Genomic DNA, 15238 nt, shown 5'->3' with positions numbered 1-15238 from the left:
TTCCTGCCTTCCGCCGTTCAAGATATTATCAACAGACAAGAATCCATACAATATCAATGAAAATTATTTCTCCCATTTGCAAGACTGCAATAATTATTAGGCCTATTAAAAAGCACATCTCTCTCTCTCACACACACACAACATGTGATGACATGAAACATCCTTATCCTAACTTTTTGGAGGAAGAAATGCTTGTTCTATATTATGCTACTGAGTGGAAAAAATAACAGTAAATCTTAATTTCCTTTACAATTTGGCAAAGAACAAATAAAAATGTGATTAAACCTTCCATGAATATTTATCAGCAGAGATCGTATATTTCAATTGTGGTTTGGTCATCATTGTGCAATTTAATTTTATGATTGCTGTAGTCATTACAAAAGCATGTGTAAACCGAGTGCTCAACCGAGTACCAAAACGAGATATCATGACAATTCCTGGAAACTAGGGCAGCAACTGTTCATTGACAACCTTTGCAGTAGGCAGTTCAGAAAATGGAATGTTTTGAGCCATGGTTAACATAGAGCACAGGCCCACATACTTCAGCAAAGCAAACACTGGATTATTCCATACATCTTCTCTTATCACCCACTAATGTACCATACTCATTTTTTCATCAGGCTAGTTAATTAATTAATAATCAAATTTCTCACCAAGTAGGTCAAGTGGGGATTTACAGCAAATGTGATATGAAGTGAAAATGTTTCTCAACTGACCAAAAAAGTGTAATTCCAGAAATTAGAGGCTAGACAATCTAAGTAAGTAGGTCAATTTGTAATAAATCAATAAGATCACAAAGCAGAGTGCTGCCTTAATTCCCTCTGAGGCCTCCTTTAAGTCACTATCCGTGAACGGCGGTAATGAATGATGTAAGCTTTCAGCCAACTTCAGAGCTTGTGTTGGGGGGCAGCCAGAGTTTTGGTACTCTCCCCCCACTAAACAATGCTGCCATGCCCTCTTGGCCAGCTTGGAGTTATTACTGGAGAGGCGAGTTCTTAGTTGGGATCATGATTCTGGACTCCATGCTTCTGATCAACGGCACTGGAGAGGAAAGGAGAGGCCAAGAGACATGTTTTAAGGTCTGCCTGAAGTTGTGTGCATGGCTCTGTGAATTGTGTGCCTTTGGCATCTCACATGAAGTACTACGAGGGAATCAGCTGGGAAGTGCCCTTACTGCTGCCTCCGTTTCATGCAGCTTGGATCTGTCCTACCTGTATAATATACGGTCGAGTCCCAGCCAGGCTTCTGCCAGGCAGAATTTCTCGTTTCATCTCTGGACTGCAGATCTTTGTAAGCTGCAGACAAATGAAAGGAAGGAGCAACTTATCAGTCAAGATTCAAAACGAAACACGGATTGAACAATTAGCAATTTGACGAGACAGTTTAGGACGGGACAAATTGGCTTCGTCCAAACTCACCCCACAAGTGGTGGACGATGTACAGGTCTCCAATCTGTGTGAAGAAACCTCCCACCGCTTCCTGGTTCTCTTGCCGGTACTTAATACCACGAGCCCTGCCAGATATGATATGGTTAAATGGGATGACTAATACGCTATACACTTGATCCAAACCCCAAACACTTTTAAACGACTTACCAGTGATTTCCCCATTCAATCATCGTGCCTGGCTGAAAAAAAGCAGAGCAATTTAGCAGACCAGATGGATGTTTAAAAGAAATGTCTAAGGGTGACTAAACAGCCCCCTGGTGGAGAAAAGAGGAGAAAATCTCATTTCAATGCATTTTAAGACATTTAACTGGGATTCCTGTATTTATCACGTGGCATAAACTGGGCAGTAAACCTGGATTCTTCGATTTATAGTACATTTTTGCTGACAATCTGTGACTGAGCTATGGAACTCTGCACTTTATACTTATGATATAAAGTCACATAAACTTCAAAATACAGTCACACACTAAACTTGTATTACTTTCTCTTAATGATGTATCACAACACATTCATGTAAGGCACCTTGGGGCGACTCTGTTGTGAAAGGCGCTATATAAAAATAAATTTAACTACAAGTCAGGGATACATTCTAAGAAATGCATCATTAGGCGAATTCTGCATTGTGCGAACATCATAGAGTGTACTTACACAAACCCACACGGTAGTCTACTACACACCTAGGCTACAGTCAACATTTTAGCAGTCTAAAGGGTACACTCTGAAATAACGATAAAAAGCAGTAGGTTTGCTTACACCAGCATCGCCACAAGCGAGTATTGCCTTGCACTACGACATTACGACGGCTACGTCACTAGATCTAGTCCAGTCTGTCGTATGTGCAGTCCATCATTGACCGAAATCTCGTTCATAAGGCGCATGACTGTAAACAGTTCTCAGTGACATCATGAAAACAGGATATAATATATACAGAAATACAAGTGCGACGCTTCAATTATGAACATATAAATGAAAATGGTTCTTTATAAAAGCGATTTTGAACCTGGAGTCCACAGGGGTGTTTACAGAAATGGGTTGTAAATTGATGAAATGCTGGTATCAGCATTGAGCCAAAAATCTTTAAAAATTCGAGGAACAATGAGACCTTAATGCTTTCCTTCAGACCCTTACTTCCTAGGTACTTATATGATCACACTTTGGTGGTAGGGGAACCCTAGCTGTAATCTATTTTAATTTGGGGGCCCCTGCTATAAAAAAAAGTTGAAAACTCCATCTTTAAAACAAGTCATTATGACCCAATTACACAGATAGTACAGTGCAGGCCACACAATTACATACATGAACAGATTTTGGCATAAACAGACATAAACAAATCAGTTTAGCAGTGGTTCTGCTGTCTCATGTTACAGTGCCAACACCCTCTGAGATATGAGCTACGAGCTTCAGTTTCTGGCACCAAAGTCATTTTAAAAAAAATACAATTAGCCCTCATAGTACCAGTCTCTTCGGAATTCATTCAACAAAAGCATTTTCCGAGTCATTCAGGTGAAGCAGCATTCTGACTGATAAAGCAGACAGAGGATCACTGTCATTTAATGTGCATTTTGCCAAAAGGAGCTCCTGATGGATCAGTCTGGGGCGGATCTAAGGCTGTCCAGGGGCAGCCCCCAGTGAGTATGCAGCCACCCCACATCGAATTAATAAAAATTAATTCTCTTATAAATGGAGCTGAAGAGGACACCGAGAGTGGGGCAGCCATCCGCATAAATATACCCGGCCACCCCAATCAAAAATTTCTGTACCATTAGCACGATACTCATTCCTCATGTCCACCCCCCACCCCCCTGAAGTCTGGGTTTACCTTAAGTCTGTAGGACCGCAGCTCATATATATTGGGGCCTGCTCTGGGTAGCGGGTCATTCCAGAAACTGAACTCCAAGAGGAGCTGGTTCCGTCGGGAAATCAGCATCGTGCTCCTCTGCTTGCGGAACTCCAGATACGCCTGTGCAGACAGGGGACGACAGTGGGCATCACGACAGGGGCCTGCCCTGGACGTGCATCAGAAAGAAAACACTTCAGCAGCCCAGGGAATCTGGCTGCTAACTAGCTACCTCACATCTGTTTCGCAAGAAAAACAGTGAAATATTAAAACTAGTGTAAATAACTAATGCCACGGAATGTAACCAGAGGTAGTCCTTCTGATATTTTTTCACCCCTTATTGAAACATCCATCCATCCATTTTCCAAACCGCTTATCCTACTGGGTCGCGGGGGGTCTGGAACCTATGCTGGAAGCAATGGGCATGAGGCAGGGAACAACCCAAGATGGGGGGCCAGCCCATCGCAGGACACACTCACACACCATTCACTCATGCATGCACACCTACGGGCAATTTAGAAACTCCAATTAGCCTCAGCATATTTTTGGACTGTGGGGGGAAACCGGAGTACCCGGAGGAAACCCCACGATGACATGGGGAGAACATGCAAACTCCGCACACATGTGACCCAGGCGGAGACTCGAGACCCAGGTCGCAGAGGTGTGAGGCAACAGTGCTAACCACTGCACCACCATGCCGCCCCAACAAAAAACATATACAAGATAAAATCTGAAGTGTATAATTTATGTGTTTTATATATTGTTTTCATTTGTATTTTATCTTATTCTACTTGTTCTTTTGTGTTTCATCCTATTATTTTTTTTTATGTAAAGCACTTTGGGTTCCCACCGGCATGAGAGGAGGGCCTATTCAGAATTTGACAAATGCAATGGTTAAATGAGATCACACCTCTAATTTAGTTCAGAGATCTAAAAACAAAAGTGGTCCTAGTGCTGTCGTTATACACACACAAATTCGGTCACAGGCCGTACCTTATTCTGCTTCAACTTATTCAAACACTCGGTCAAGGCCGGATAACCACCGGTGTACCGCCACAGGTGCACTGCCATAAAATACCACAGGGTGTCACTGTTGAATTATTTGTTAACTGCAACTTACACTCAGAGTGGCCTAAGAAAACATCCTTGAAACGTTTATATACAAAAGCATCATTTTTTTATTGCTAAGTTCATTATACATTATTATTTCTAAAAGTACAACATGCATTAAAGTGCTTTTTAACCATACCTGCCTGGTCCTGCTCTCCATACCAAGTGTTCCAGCTCCCAATGACCTCACAGGGGTAATCACTGTCATGATGGAGGTGCCCCTGAACCTCAGCTCTGCGTGGGATGAGAGGGGTAATAAACCCCAGACCTCAGGTACATCTCTGCCCACAGTAATCCCTCGCCCTCCCCCCCAGTGAGATTAGGAGTCACGGGCGGTTCTCGGGCCGGGAGGATATGTGGCCCCTCAACCTAGCATTCAGAGCATCTCTAGAGATTTATATGGGGGGTTAAGCCTGTACTGGGGGGGGGGGTCCTGATAGAAACTGCCCACATTGGGGTGGCGGGGGGGGGCTTTACGAGTGGAGGCCTGTACTCACGACAGATTGTTGTAGGCCTCCAAGCACTCCGGTTTCACGTTGTGAACTGAAAGGAACGAGAGTAGCACACAGTCTGTGTTTGTCGGAGTTAAGAAGCACAGGCACTGTCACCAGCCTGAAGCGGCTCTTTCTGCTGCTTAAAAAAGGTGAATGATTCTGACAGTATGCATTATTAAACAATGCTTTATTATTAAAGATCAGCAGGAGTCCAGGCGTCCTCTGTAACAACAGACACAGAAATCTTAACTAGTGAAGTGTGTAGTATGTTTTAACAAACAAGGCAATCAATCATGGTACTTAACACTAATATTGCAATGCAAGATTCTGTACTATGGATTGAGGTAGTTTTTTGGAAGAAAAAAAGAACATAAAAAAATGCACAAATGCACCTAGAGCTCGTGGTACATGTGCCCCTGAGAGGTAAAGTGGGCTATCCCACAAAAACAGTTTTGAAAAAAAATCAGTGTGCCTATACCCTACAATTGATATATATCATAGGTAGCACAGAGGTATGACTTAGATAATAACAACTTATCCAGCTGAAAATATTCAATAAAAAGGGGGTAGGGGCCAAAAATGTGAAATAGACCACTTTACCTCTCAAGGGCACATATTATATAGTTTTATAACCGTATTTAGCAAACTGATTAAGGACAGGCTATCATGATCAGCTTTGGGCATAATTCATTATGACAACGGTAACCTGTATAAAATCATCTTCTACGTTAAAATAATACAGAATGTTGTTGAGATTCTTTATATCTGGACATGAGTTGCGTTGGGGGGGGGGGGGGGGGGGGGGCATATCAGAAATAAGCCTGAGAACCACTGGGGTAGTGAGACGCACGTGGGGAACAGTCCTGTACCAGGAAATCAAGGTTTTCATACTTACACTGAATTTTATATAAATTGCTTGTTTCCTTCTTTGACAGCAGGTTCGAATGGGCATCTGTCCTGGGGTCCACTTTGTGAACAAACAAGGACCGCAACCAGCCCTTCTCGTTTTTATCTGCAAGACCTCTAAAGGCAGCAGAACAACACACATCCGTCATTTATATAATCATTTATATGCGGTTGTTTATGTAATTTTTATATTGGTAAAATTGGCAATGAAAAACGTATTGTACTTTACAATTGAATACACATCTTTATTTCGCATCTGAATCTAATGTAAGTGAGATCAGCACGTCCCGCATTTCTGTCGCACCTTCCTCCTGACACACTGCACGTTGTCGGTGATCATGTGCTTCACAGGGCAAAGGTCAGTCGTAAATACACCATGATCACTCCTTTCTGGCCATTTTGTGATCAACATGACAATGATTAAGTGCCCGCCGATACTCACACGCTTCTTATTTAAACCTTAATATCCGTTAATGCACATACAGATGCAGATAAATATCTGCATCGTCGATAGTAGTCTATCTTCAAACAAGCACCCAAAATGACAATCTCCAGTAAACACCAGGCAAGATATCACCATAAGGCGAACTATAAGATACGCTCCACCAAACGGGAGCTTAAAAGACATTATGATTAGCCTGGATTCAATATAACGCGCTTATAGTAAGGAAAGCCATGTGCCACCTGAATTTACCTTCGCGGGAGCAGCAGTGTCGAGACGCACTTATATAATGGCGAGTGCAGTCTGAGCCGTTTTAAATACCGCGTCGCCGCCATCTAAACAAGCTTTTTGCCCCGTGTTTCTACAGTAGGTGTCCGAGGATCCGTCCCGAGTTGCCGGTCGGGTAGGGGGGAGCGGGCAGGCAGCTGGCTCAGTGTGAAATGGATGCGGGTCTGGACGCGGAGCGGCTGAGCTCGATCGCGTCCCGCAGGTCGCACTCGTTCCTGCTGGATGGGGGACGCGCGGCGGCGACAGGAAAATAACGCAGCGACTTCGCCGGTTTCCGTACGTGAGGCGCGGACAAGCACGTGGGAAGCTCTGCGACTGCAGAAATCCAAAGTCCGGCGTGGTTTAAAGCAATGAAATTCAGCACATTTTAAATCCCAAAAAAGAGGACGTATGGTCACCCTAGGAAATTGTAGCGTCTTAGCATAAACACAGGTGTCTGATTCTTGTAAGCCATTTTAAGTCATTTTAAAAACAATATATTAAGTTGCTTGTGTGTGTGTGTGTGATATGTCCACTTTGAACATACGAGCTATACCCTTGTGCAAAGAGCCTCGTCGCACGTAATAATCTGCCCGTAAGTTTCAGACCAACAGCAACGTATACGTTTACTGATAAACTGGTCGATATAAATCTTTTTCCATTATTTTAAGGTCATTGTTCCAAGTATGCATTGTCATTGTTGTGCTAGATGCCAGATCACAATGTATAAAATGTCAACACTAGTGCCAAATGCAATAAATCTTGTAGGATCGGATGTTCAAAGTTTAGCTGTCCAGTCGGGACTATTATTAATGTTGTATTAAATCTTTTTCCCCACAGAAACACTCTATGTTTAACAGTTTTCAACTAACCAGACAAAGCACTTTTAACTGAAAATAATGAAAACACAACCTCGATCGGATCAGACTCGGTGATTTAAGTATGATATAGAAACTAATTAAAACCCATAGTCTAAAGCCGGTAAACCCAGCTGGGGAATATATTGTATCCCACTTTCTTCTAAAGCCGTAGCGAAGTACAAACTCTGATCCCCGAGCCGATGGGTCCCGGTCAAGTGCGCGTAATTTCAGCCCTGAGTGGGCCGGTTCTGACCTCGGCTTAGTGAGTCACATATCCCCGTGTTTCAAGTGTCACTCAGGTGTTAAATGGTTTCATTTTATTCCTCTCAAAGGCCGATTCTCTCCGTTTCTTCCTGGAGATGGCCGTTTTCATTTTCACATATTTTCTACATTTTTGTTTCATATTCTAAAAAGACAGCAGTGTCAACTATTAGAACACATAAGAAATGCGTCAATGCACTGTCCTTTCAGTAGATTTAAATCCACGTTTATTTTCTTAAATACAATGAGTATTTATACCAGTTAGTATGCAGGTAAAATATACACCGCATTAAATTTATAAAAACTCTATGCCTTACCCTGGGGTTTCCCTAAAATCATTCCCTGTACCTCACCCTGTAACTTCATAAGATTCCCCGTTTTCCTTTTTAAATGTTCTCTCGACACATCTTTATCAGCTGTCCAGTCTGAGAGTTCGGTCATCTCTGATAACAAGTTAAACATTATTGCTGAATTTGGCTTTATGTAATTGTATGGTTACGGTACAATAACTAAATGTCTTTCAAATATTTGTTATTTTAATATTACACTGATCTATTCCACCATTATATTAGATTTGGTCCTAGGGTCAGCTGGGAAAGCTGTACTGTACAGTTTTTTGTTAGTATTACAGTTTTACATTTTGGTATTGTGTATATACAGACAAACGATTTAATAAAAAAATTAAGGGATTACTAAAACCCTAATAGGTCAATTAGCATATTTATGTGAACAGAGACCTCCCTCTTGTGGTGAAATGTAGTAACTGCGGCCCCATCATTACACAGCCGCCCCGTTCTGCCCGCGCTTAGCAGGTACAGCTCCTTGGGGTCCTTTGAACATGCTTGAGCTGCCTCCGTGTTTCACCTGCAGGCCTGGAAATGCATCTTTGACTGCGTTGCACAAATCCTCAAAGTCCTTGTTTACAGAGATGTCCTGAGAGTAAATTACAAAAAAGTTGCATGTTCATTAAAACCTCTAAGAATGAAAAGTGATTAAAAGGGAGGCATTCTGCAGACAGAAAGATAATGGCAACCTACTGAAAAATCCAAGGACTCGACTGCTGACCCTGGGTTTCCCTGGACGGCCTTCAGGACACCGTGACAGCCTGCAGATTGCAGGGGGTTCCGGGACATCTTTGCCGGTGCCAACAGAAACAAAAGACAAACACACGTCACGATGTTTACAAGCCGTGACTGAAAAGGCCACGGACTGAAAAACGGGGCCGTCCCCGTGATCACTTCTGACACTGTCACATCGCGTCAAAAAGCGTGCCTTCCGTCGCATGTCGCTTTGAGACAGCGTTAAAGGGCACCCACCTGGCCGACCCCCCCCCCGGCTCCGAGCGCTTACATTAAGAGATTTGATGGTTTTGTTTACACGTAGACCCGTCGCGAAGCGGATCGCGCCGTCAGGGGGAATCCGATTGTTGCTGGAATGAGAAAAATAACACATACAAGCTCCGGGGGGTGTCAGAGGTGTGGGGCAAATGAAGTCCTCCAGAACCAAGCGAATTTGAGGTGACACACTTAGGGTTCGTTTCAGGAATCTCTGTAATGTAACCCCAGGTACATTTAATCATTAATCAAAACACATGGAACTTTTTTTTTTTTTTTTTTAAGTGGAAGACACAGGAGGTGTACAGAGGGAATCAGTAATTCTCTGGGGAAAAGTAGTAAATAAAATGAAAACTGTTAGGCTCTACAGTGCATGCTGGTTTAACTTTGATTGACTTGTTTATTTTACTTGTCGCAGAATCTCATTTATCCCCTGGTGGTTTGTCTCCTGGTGAGTTATGGCCGCTTAGTGATTGCCCTAAAAAGACTTACATGCCATCTATTAAAGAACATCAGCTCACTGCTTAACTATTATTCTGAGTCACAGAGATACTAAGGAAGTTTAGTTGTAGCTGAAGTTGTCCACATATAACGCAGATCTTTGTGCATCAGGACACCATCCTGTTTTCCTATCCTCTGACTATTATATTGTTAAAAGATAATGTTGTTACTGACTGCTTTTGCTTCTCACACTTTGACCTATAGCAGTGTGCAACAAACCCTGTGAAAGCTCATGGTCAGCCAGCATGTCACCTGATGTTCAGCTCCTCCAAAACGTTGTTTGTTTTCAGTGCCTCTCCTAGTGCTGCTGCCCCATCTCCTGCGAATCCGTTGTAAGACAAGTCGAGAACTCTGAGGAATATGTTTGCCTGGTAGAACGGGACAGATGTGCAAATTTGTCAAAGGCTATTTTAGAGAAAATAATCTAGAAGGAGCAGAGTAATGGTGGGTCATTTAGCACTGCAGCCTCACAGCTGCATCAGTCTGACCTTCTCTGCACACTTTGCATGTTCTCCCTGTGTCACGTAGGTTTCCTCTGGGATTTCTGCTTTCTTTTCACGGTCCAAAGACAGGTTACTTGGCATCTCCAAACTGCCAGTAGAGTAGGAGTATATGTGTGCCATGTGAGGGACTGGAATCCTATCCAGGGTGTACCCCAGCCTTGTGCCTTATGCTTCCTGGGATGGGCTCCAGGCCCGCGTGTGATCTCAACCAGAATAAGTAGCTAGGAGTTGGACACTAGCATGCATCTGACCATTCCCTTGTGTTGTTTCAGTGAGCTTCGTATATCGGCCAATGTAGCATTGCGCTAAATTGTTATTTTTAGCATTGTGCTTTATTTTGTTTTGTTTACCCAGAGCATTGTGCAGAAAGTACAAGACTGACAGAATGTAGTTTTGTGTGAACAATAGCGTGATGTAGAGAAGCAGAGAGGCAGAATTAACTGTCTGCTACTAGGTGTATGAAACAGAAGGCAGAACTTTCAGAGTGTAGACAAGGGCAGCACATCTGCGATCCTGTCCTTGTGTTTTTGGCTCAGGTGGGAGTGAGTAGGTCATTTTTACCCCAAGGCCCTTAGCCACAGCCAGTGTCCCTTTCCCACGTATACAGTTCCAGGCCAGGTTTAGCCTCCTAAGACTGGTGTTTTCTGCAATAGCATCCCCGAGAATTTCCCCTAAGGAGAGGAGAGGGGAAAAAAAAACAAATTTCAAATAATTCATCCCGGCAATATTTTCAAAGATGGCCGATATTGTTCTGATATAGACAGATTATAGAGACCTTTGATGTGATCAAGGGCCTTTTCCACCCAGACAAAGCAATAACTGTATCAGGAAATCTAATAAAATCACGATTTAAAAAACAACATGGCAAGGCATGCCTGGTACACCCTGCAGGTCAGTCAACGTGGAGACCTACCGATTTCCATCATGGTATATTGAGACGTAAAAAATCTGTTACAGTTATGCATAACGAGTGAGGAAATAAACTGGCATGGTGCCTGACGGAGGCATTAGTCATATACGTGCAGGTCTTCTTATTGATTTCTTTTCTTGGTCTATTGAGAAATTGCCTTCTATTCACTTACCAATAAGTGAGTGTATTGGAACCGTTTGTCATTATCCTGAAGTGGTTTTTCTGTCAGGCATATATCACATATAAGCAACTGACTCAGATTTACAATTCATAGAATTGACCCTGACTCTCTGTCTATGCCGAGACGTGTCACCACCCGGCTGACATGCCACAGAGCTCCACGGTAAGTTGGGAACGACACGTCCCTTTTCCATCGGCTCTGCGGACTTGAGTGAATGCCTCAACACCTCTCGTACGTAGGCTGGGGAACTTCAAACGCCGGACTGGAAACAAACGTAACATCAAACGCATCGCTCTCTGAGCGTTTAATTCTAATTTATGCTTTCCACACTACACACTCCCTTCAGAAGTATTAATTAACCTGTTTATGGAATATTCAGATTATTTTCTATGCAGACTCCTTTCTTCCTCACTTAATAACAGTTTTTCAATAACATTTGGTATGAGTCAAGCCATTTTGTTTTCTTGCTTATTAATTGGTGATTGTTGTTCTTAGACTCTAATGAAGAGTTCAATGCCACATCTATAAATTATTGCGTATGCAAACAATACTAGAATGCTATTTGTTCACCATGTAGGTCTGTCAATGTCGCACTTAATTTCACCATTGGAGCATTTAATTCAACTGAATCAATGCTTGAGCCCATTGAATTTGATTTACTTATTATTTTGTGTTGGAATGGAACATTTGATTGGAACATCTTGAAGTGCCTGAGAGGAGGAAGAGAACTGCTGGTCTGCGTCATACATGTGATCTTTTGAGATACCTGACTTTTCACTCATGGTGTTGTGACTCAGGTCCACCTCTTGGAGTTTTAGATTTCCCACGAAGGCCCTGGCCAGACCCGCAGCTGCCTGGTCACCGAAGTTATTGGCGGAGAGGTTCAGGCGGATCAGTGTGGTGTTCTCCAGGAGCATGTTGGAGATGGCATTGGCCCCCATGTCTCTCAGCCGGTTCTCAGACAAATCAATGTCTGTCAAAGGCATTGCAGTGAAAATGGTCATTTTGCTTTGCTCTACCAAGACAGGAACATATTACTGTCTGGTGGACCAACGGTGTTTTTCTACATCATTTCAAAGAAAAACACTTTAGGAAGAACAAACTAGACTATTGACTAGAACCTTGCAGGTTTAGAACCTTGTGCTGTACCCTCAACAAGAGCTCCTTAAAATGAAATGCTTGCTTTAAAATATCCAGCTTAAAAAGGGGTAGAACTGCACGAGACACACGTTTGCCTGCTAAATAACTAAATAGTCTAGCCATTTTTATGAATTATTCTTTTTGATGAGTCTTTTTGATTTTCCTTCTGTGTGCCGAAAAACTACTGTGTTGTTACAAATAACCAGCTCATTAGGGGGTAAATCAGGAGACACGTTCGTCTTCTGTGGCAAAGGAGCTCCCACAGCTAAAAGGGGAACGGACACCAGTACTCGAACGAAACGTGAAAGAGAAAAGAACAGCGTTGTTGAGTGTCAAGAGGCACCCGCCACACTTGGCAACCAACAGAAGCTGTGGGAGCGTCGGCATCGAGCACCTGTGATGTAACAGTTCTCTTTCAACATCTCAGCCAAGGCGGCTCCACCCATCTCCTCCATCCAATTATCCCTCAGGTTCAGCTTCAGGATGTAAGTGTTGGTTACCAAGGGAACTGCCAGGGCTTTGGTACCCTGCGAAAGAATTTTCTCAGCATGAGAACGTTGTGACTGCTGAGAGATTTTCCTCCGTCGCGAGATGGAAGATGTAGAAAGTGCTTTATGTGAGTGGCTGTGGCCCTGAGATCAGGTTTTATAGGGGCCCCAGGCAAGAACACTGGGCTTTTTGCTTCAGATTGGTTAGGATCAGCCAGTTCCTTCATCTGACCTGAAGCAGGGAGAGCATTTAGCACACAGAGTTTTGTGTTTTAAGTAGGCCAGGACCTTACCTGGGGTCCCAGGCCGTGGTGCATCATGGTTAATTCGCTGTCATGCATGTGACATAGGAAGTAAGAGATGGGGACCACACCAAACACCTCACAGGCTGCCTTATATCGTGCCTGTCCAGTTGGGTTGTACATCTCCCTCACATCTTCAAAAAAAAAAAAAAACAATAAAGATCCCACAAAGCTCTCAAATCCATATCCATCGGTGCCCACAGGCATTCTATTTTACAAGCAATTGAGCGGGGAAACTGTAGCTGACATTGTCTTCTAAGGCACCAGTCTTTATAAGCCTCAAAGTCACTCAGAATTGCTCAGCTTATGTATAATATATTATGCCGTTTTTCCCCAAGGCCAATGCACATTGATTTATCAAAACAAACACAGAGAGGGAAATCATTAAAATGCAGACGAGCTGTGTGCCGAGAATCCCGCGCGAGGCAGACATCTCTGCATCTCGCCGGCAAAGGGAAGACCAGATGCCGTCATGAGAAGCACTAGGGCCTGAAACTCTTATAAATCGAAAGCGTGACTCATCGCCTATTAGTGATTTACTTGACTCGAGCCCGGTTATCCACTCGTGGTGCCTGCTGCTTGCCTGATATCTTTCTACTCCACGTGTGATTCACCCCGCAGCTTTTAATGAGAGGACTGATAGCGCTACCTTTCGGCTCTGGATCAGTGCTGTCGTCCTCTTCTTCGGTGCCCCATGGTTCCTGGCCCATGTCGCCCCCCTCGTCGAGCCCCCTCCCCGTCACTGCCTCTCTTGTGTCTGCTCCCCAGAACCGAGCCCCTTCCTCTGATGGATCCAGGCTTACCCCTGAACTCGGGACTGTCTGTAAAGGGCAAACCTCACATTTTGGCAATAACATCGGTTTTACATTTCACCTAAAAATAAACAAACTTATTGAAGCCTATTTTCCCCCAGTCATTAAGTTTTCATTATTAGCCATGATATTTCTACAAATTTTATCAGAGTAATTGACACTAACGACGTAATCCAAAGCCCACTGAACCAGAAATGCTCAGGTTCGTATTGTTTAACCATGTGCCCCATATATTCTAGCATAGTTGGTAACCACACATAGTTTGAGACAAATTTGGTGCAGACCATTAATCTGCCTGTCCCCTGGTAAGTAATCAGGTCATGGTACAACAGCATGGTACAGTACCTTGCTGTTTGCGTTACCCCAGCCAGTTTCTCTCTGCCTGCTTTGCCGTCTGCTTTTCTCCCCGCCTAGCTGGGAAAGTTCACCCTCCATTCCAGGGTCTTTGTCTTCCACGATGCAGGGCAATTAAACCGCCTCCTTTACCAGCCTTTTCAGGTCACCATGGTGTCAGTGAAACATACATTCAGTGTTCAGGACATTGAGAAACGAGGACCCTGAGACAAACAGACATGGTCAAGGCAGCACTAATTTCTTTATCTGCCAGTGCAAGTAAAATGCAGGAATTACAGTGGGAGCACTGGTTTTGTGAGTGAATTTGCCCAGCTGCAGGATTTGCAGAATTTTCTTCACTGCCAAACTTACTACTAGAAGGACCAGCCCCCTTCAGACAGGGAGTGGAATTTGGTTTAACCAGTTGTAGAATTGTGAGTTTACCTGTCCTCACTTCCTCGGGTTGGCTGGGTCTGTAGAGCAGACACTCTGATGGGGGTTTGTTGTGAGTTGCCATGGTGCTGTGGCAAAGCGCTTGCCCTTCGCATAGGGCCTCCTGAGTATGAGACCTCGAGAGCTAGCAGGCTAACGCTAACGTCGGCACGCAGTGCAGTGTCCTTTGTGCCAAGCCGAAGAGGCCAGTTTTAAACCAATTCAGGAGCTAACAAGGCAAACTAAACGATCTTCTTCCAGACAGCAAACAAAAGAAAAAAAAATCTGACAAAACGAATCAACCAAGTTGGTGACATAGAAATAATTTTTTTATTAAGTAAATGACCAGTTGGTGTTGCAGCACGCACTAAACTGAGAATTACGAGGCCTGATAGATTCCACGATAAAAGGAGCATCGTCTGAGGCCATTTCGGTCGTATTTTAGCAGCAGTGACACGAAACACTAACATTCCCCGTGTACATTATCGTCCGGGGATGGATACAATTACAATACAGCGCTACAATGCTATTAGACAAACAGCTTCTTTAAAATGTCACAGCATATATCATGCATTCAAAGTACGGCTGTAATTTCCCACATTTAAGGGATATTAAATACCTTTTTTTTTTTTTTTTGCCAGCAGAACAAATACCCATTTATATAACCAAAATACATT

At 43.4% G+C, this 15238-nt stretch overlaps 2 protein-coding genes across 2 annotated transcripts; both read right to left on the bottom strand.

The window, feature by feature from the left end:
• Window positions 1-318: 318 nt before the first annotated feature.
• Window positions 319-6796, bottom strand: nipsnap1 (nipsnap homolog 1 (C. elegans)). The gene is made up of 10 exons (XM_048995943.1): window positions 6490-6796; window positions 5785-5912; window positions 4893-4938; window positions 4535-4629; window positions 4279-4349; window positions 3268-3408; window positions 1596-1627; window positions 1419-1513; window positions 1212-1295; window positions 319-1041 (listed from the first exon to the last, which is right to left on the bottom strand). Exons 1-10 carry the CDS (start codon window positions 6570-6572, stop codon window positions 977-979), a joined length of 840 nt encoding a protein of 279 aa, XP_048851900.1. The 5' UTR covers window positions 6573-6796; the 3' UTR covers window positions 319-976.
• A 1048-nt stretch (window positions 6797-7844) lies between these two features.
• On the bottom strand, window positions 7845-14283 carry lrrc74b (leucine rich repeat containing 74B). Its single transcript, XM_048995841.1, has 10 exons — window positions 14142-14283; window positions 13634-13805; window positions 12976-13118; window positions 12589-12721; window positions 11821-12027; window positions 10525-10634; window positions 9713-9828; window positions 8976-9054; window positions 8663-8758; window positions 7845-8558 (listed from the first exon to the last, which is right to left on the bottom strand). Exons 1-10 carry the CDS (start codon window positions 14229-14231, stop codon window positions 8403-8405), a joined length of 1302 nt encoding a protein of 433 aa, XP_048851798.1. The 5' UTR covers window positions 14232-14283; the 3' UTR covers window positions 7845-8402.
• Window positions 14284-15238: the final 955 nt, after the last annotated feature.

Source organism: Brienomyrus brachyistius, chromosome 2 (genome assembly GCF_023856365.1).
Source record: "Brienomyrus brachyistius isolate T26 chromosome 2, BBRACH_0.4, whole genome shotgun sequence".
Taxonomy (NCBI): Eukaryota; Metazoa; Chordata; class Actinopteri; order Osteoglossiformes; family Mormyridae; genus Brienomyrus; species Brienomyrus brachyistius.
This window is presented reverse-complemented; position numbering and strand designations above follow the sequence as displayed.

What these genes read in the sequence shown, in the direction of transcription:
- lrrc74b (XM_048995841.1), bottom strand. Translation starts at nt 14,231, where the DNA reads ATGGAGGGTGAACTTTCCCAGCTAGGCGGGGAGAAAAGCAGACGGCAA. An exon ending in AGAGAACTGTTACATCACAG is followed by an intron (nt 12,028 to 12,588) that starts GTGCTCGATGCC and finishes TGCCTTTGACAG; the next exon opens with ACATTGATTTGTCTGAGAAC. An exon ending in TCGAGTCCTTGGATTTTTCA is followed by an intron (nt 8,559 to 8,662) that starts GTAGGTTGCCAT and finishes ATTTACTCTCAG; the next exon opens with GACATCTCTGTAAACAAGGA.
- nipsnap1 (XM_048995943.1), bottom strand. Translation starts at nt 6,572, where the DNA reads ATGGCGGCGACGCGGTATTTAAAACGGCTCAGACTGCACTCGCCATTA. An exon ending in CAATTTATATAAAATTCAGT is followed by an intron (nt 4,939 to 5,784) that starts GTAAGTATGAAA and finishes CGTTCCTTTCAG; the next exon opens with TTCACAACGTGAAACCGGAG. An exon ending in CTCGACCGTATATTATACAG is followed by an intron (nt 1,042 to 1,211) that starts GTAGGACAGATC and finishes TTTCCTCTCCAG; the next exon opens with TGCCGTTGATCAGAAGCATG.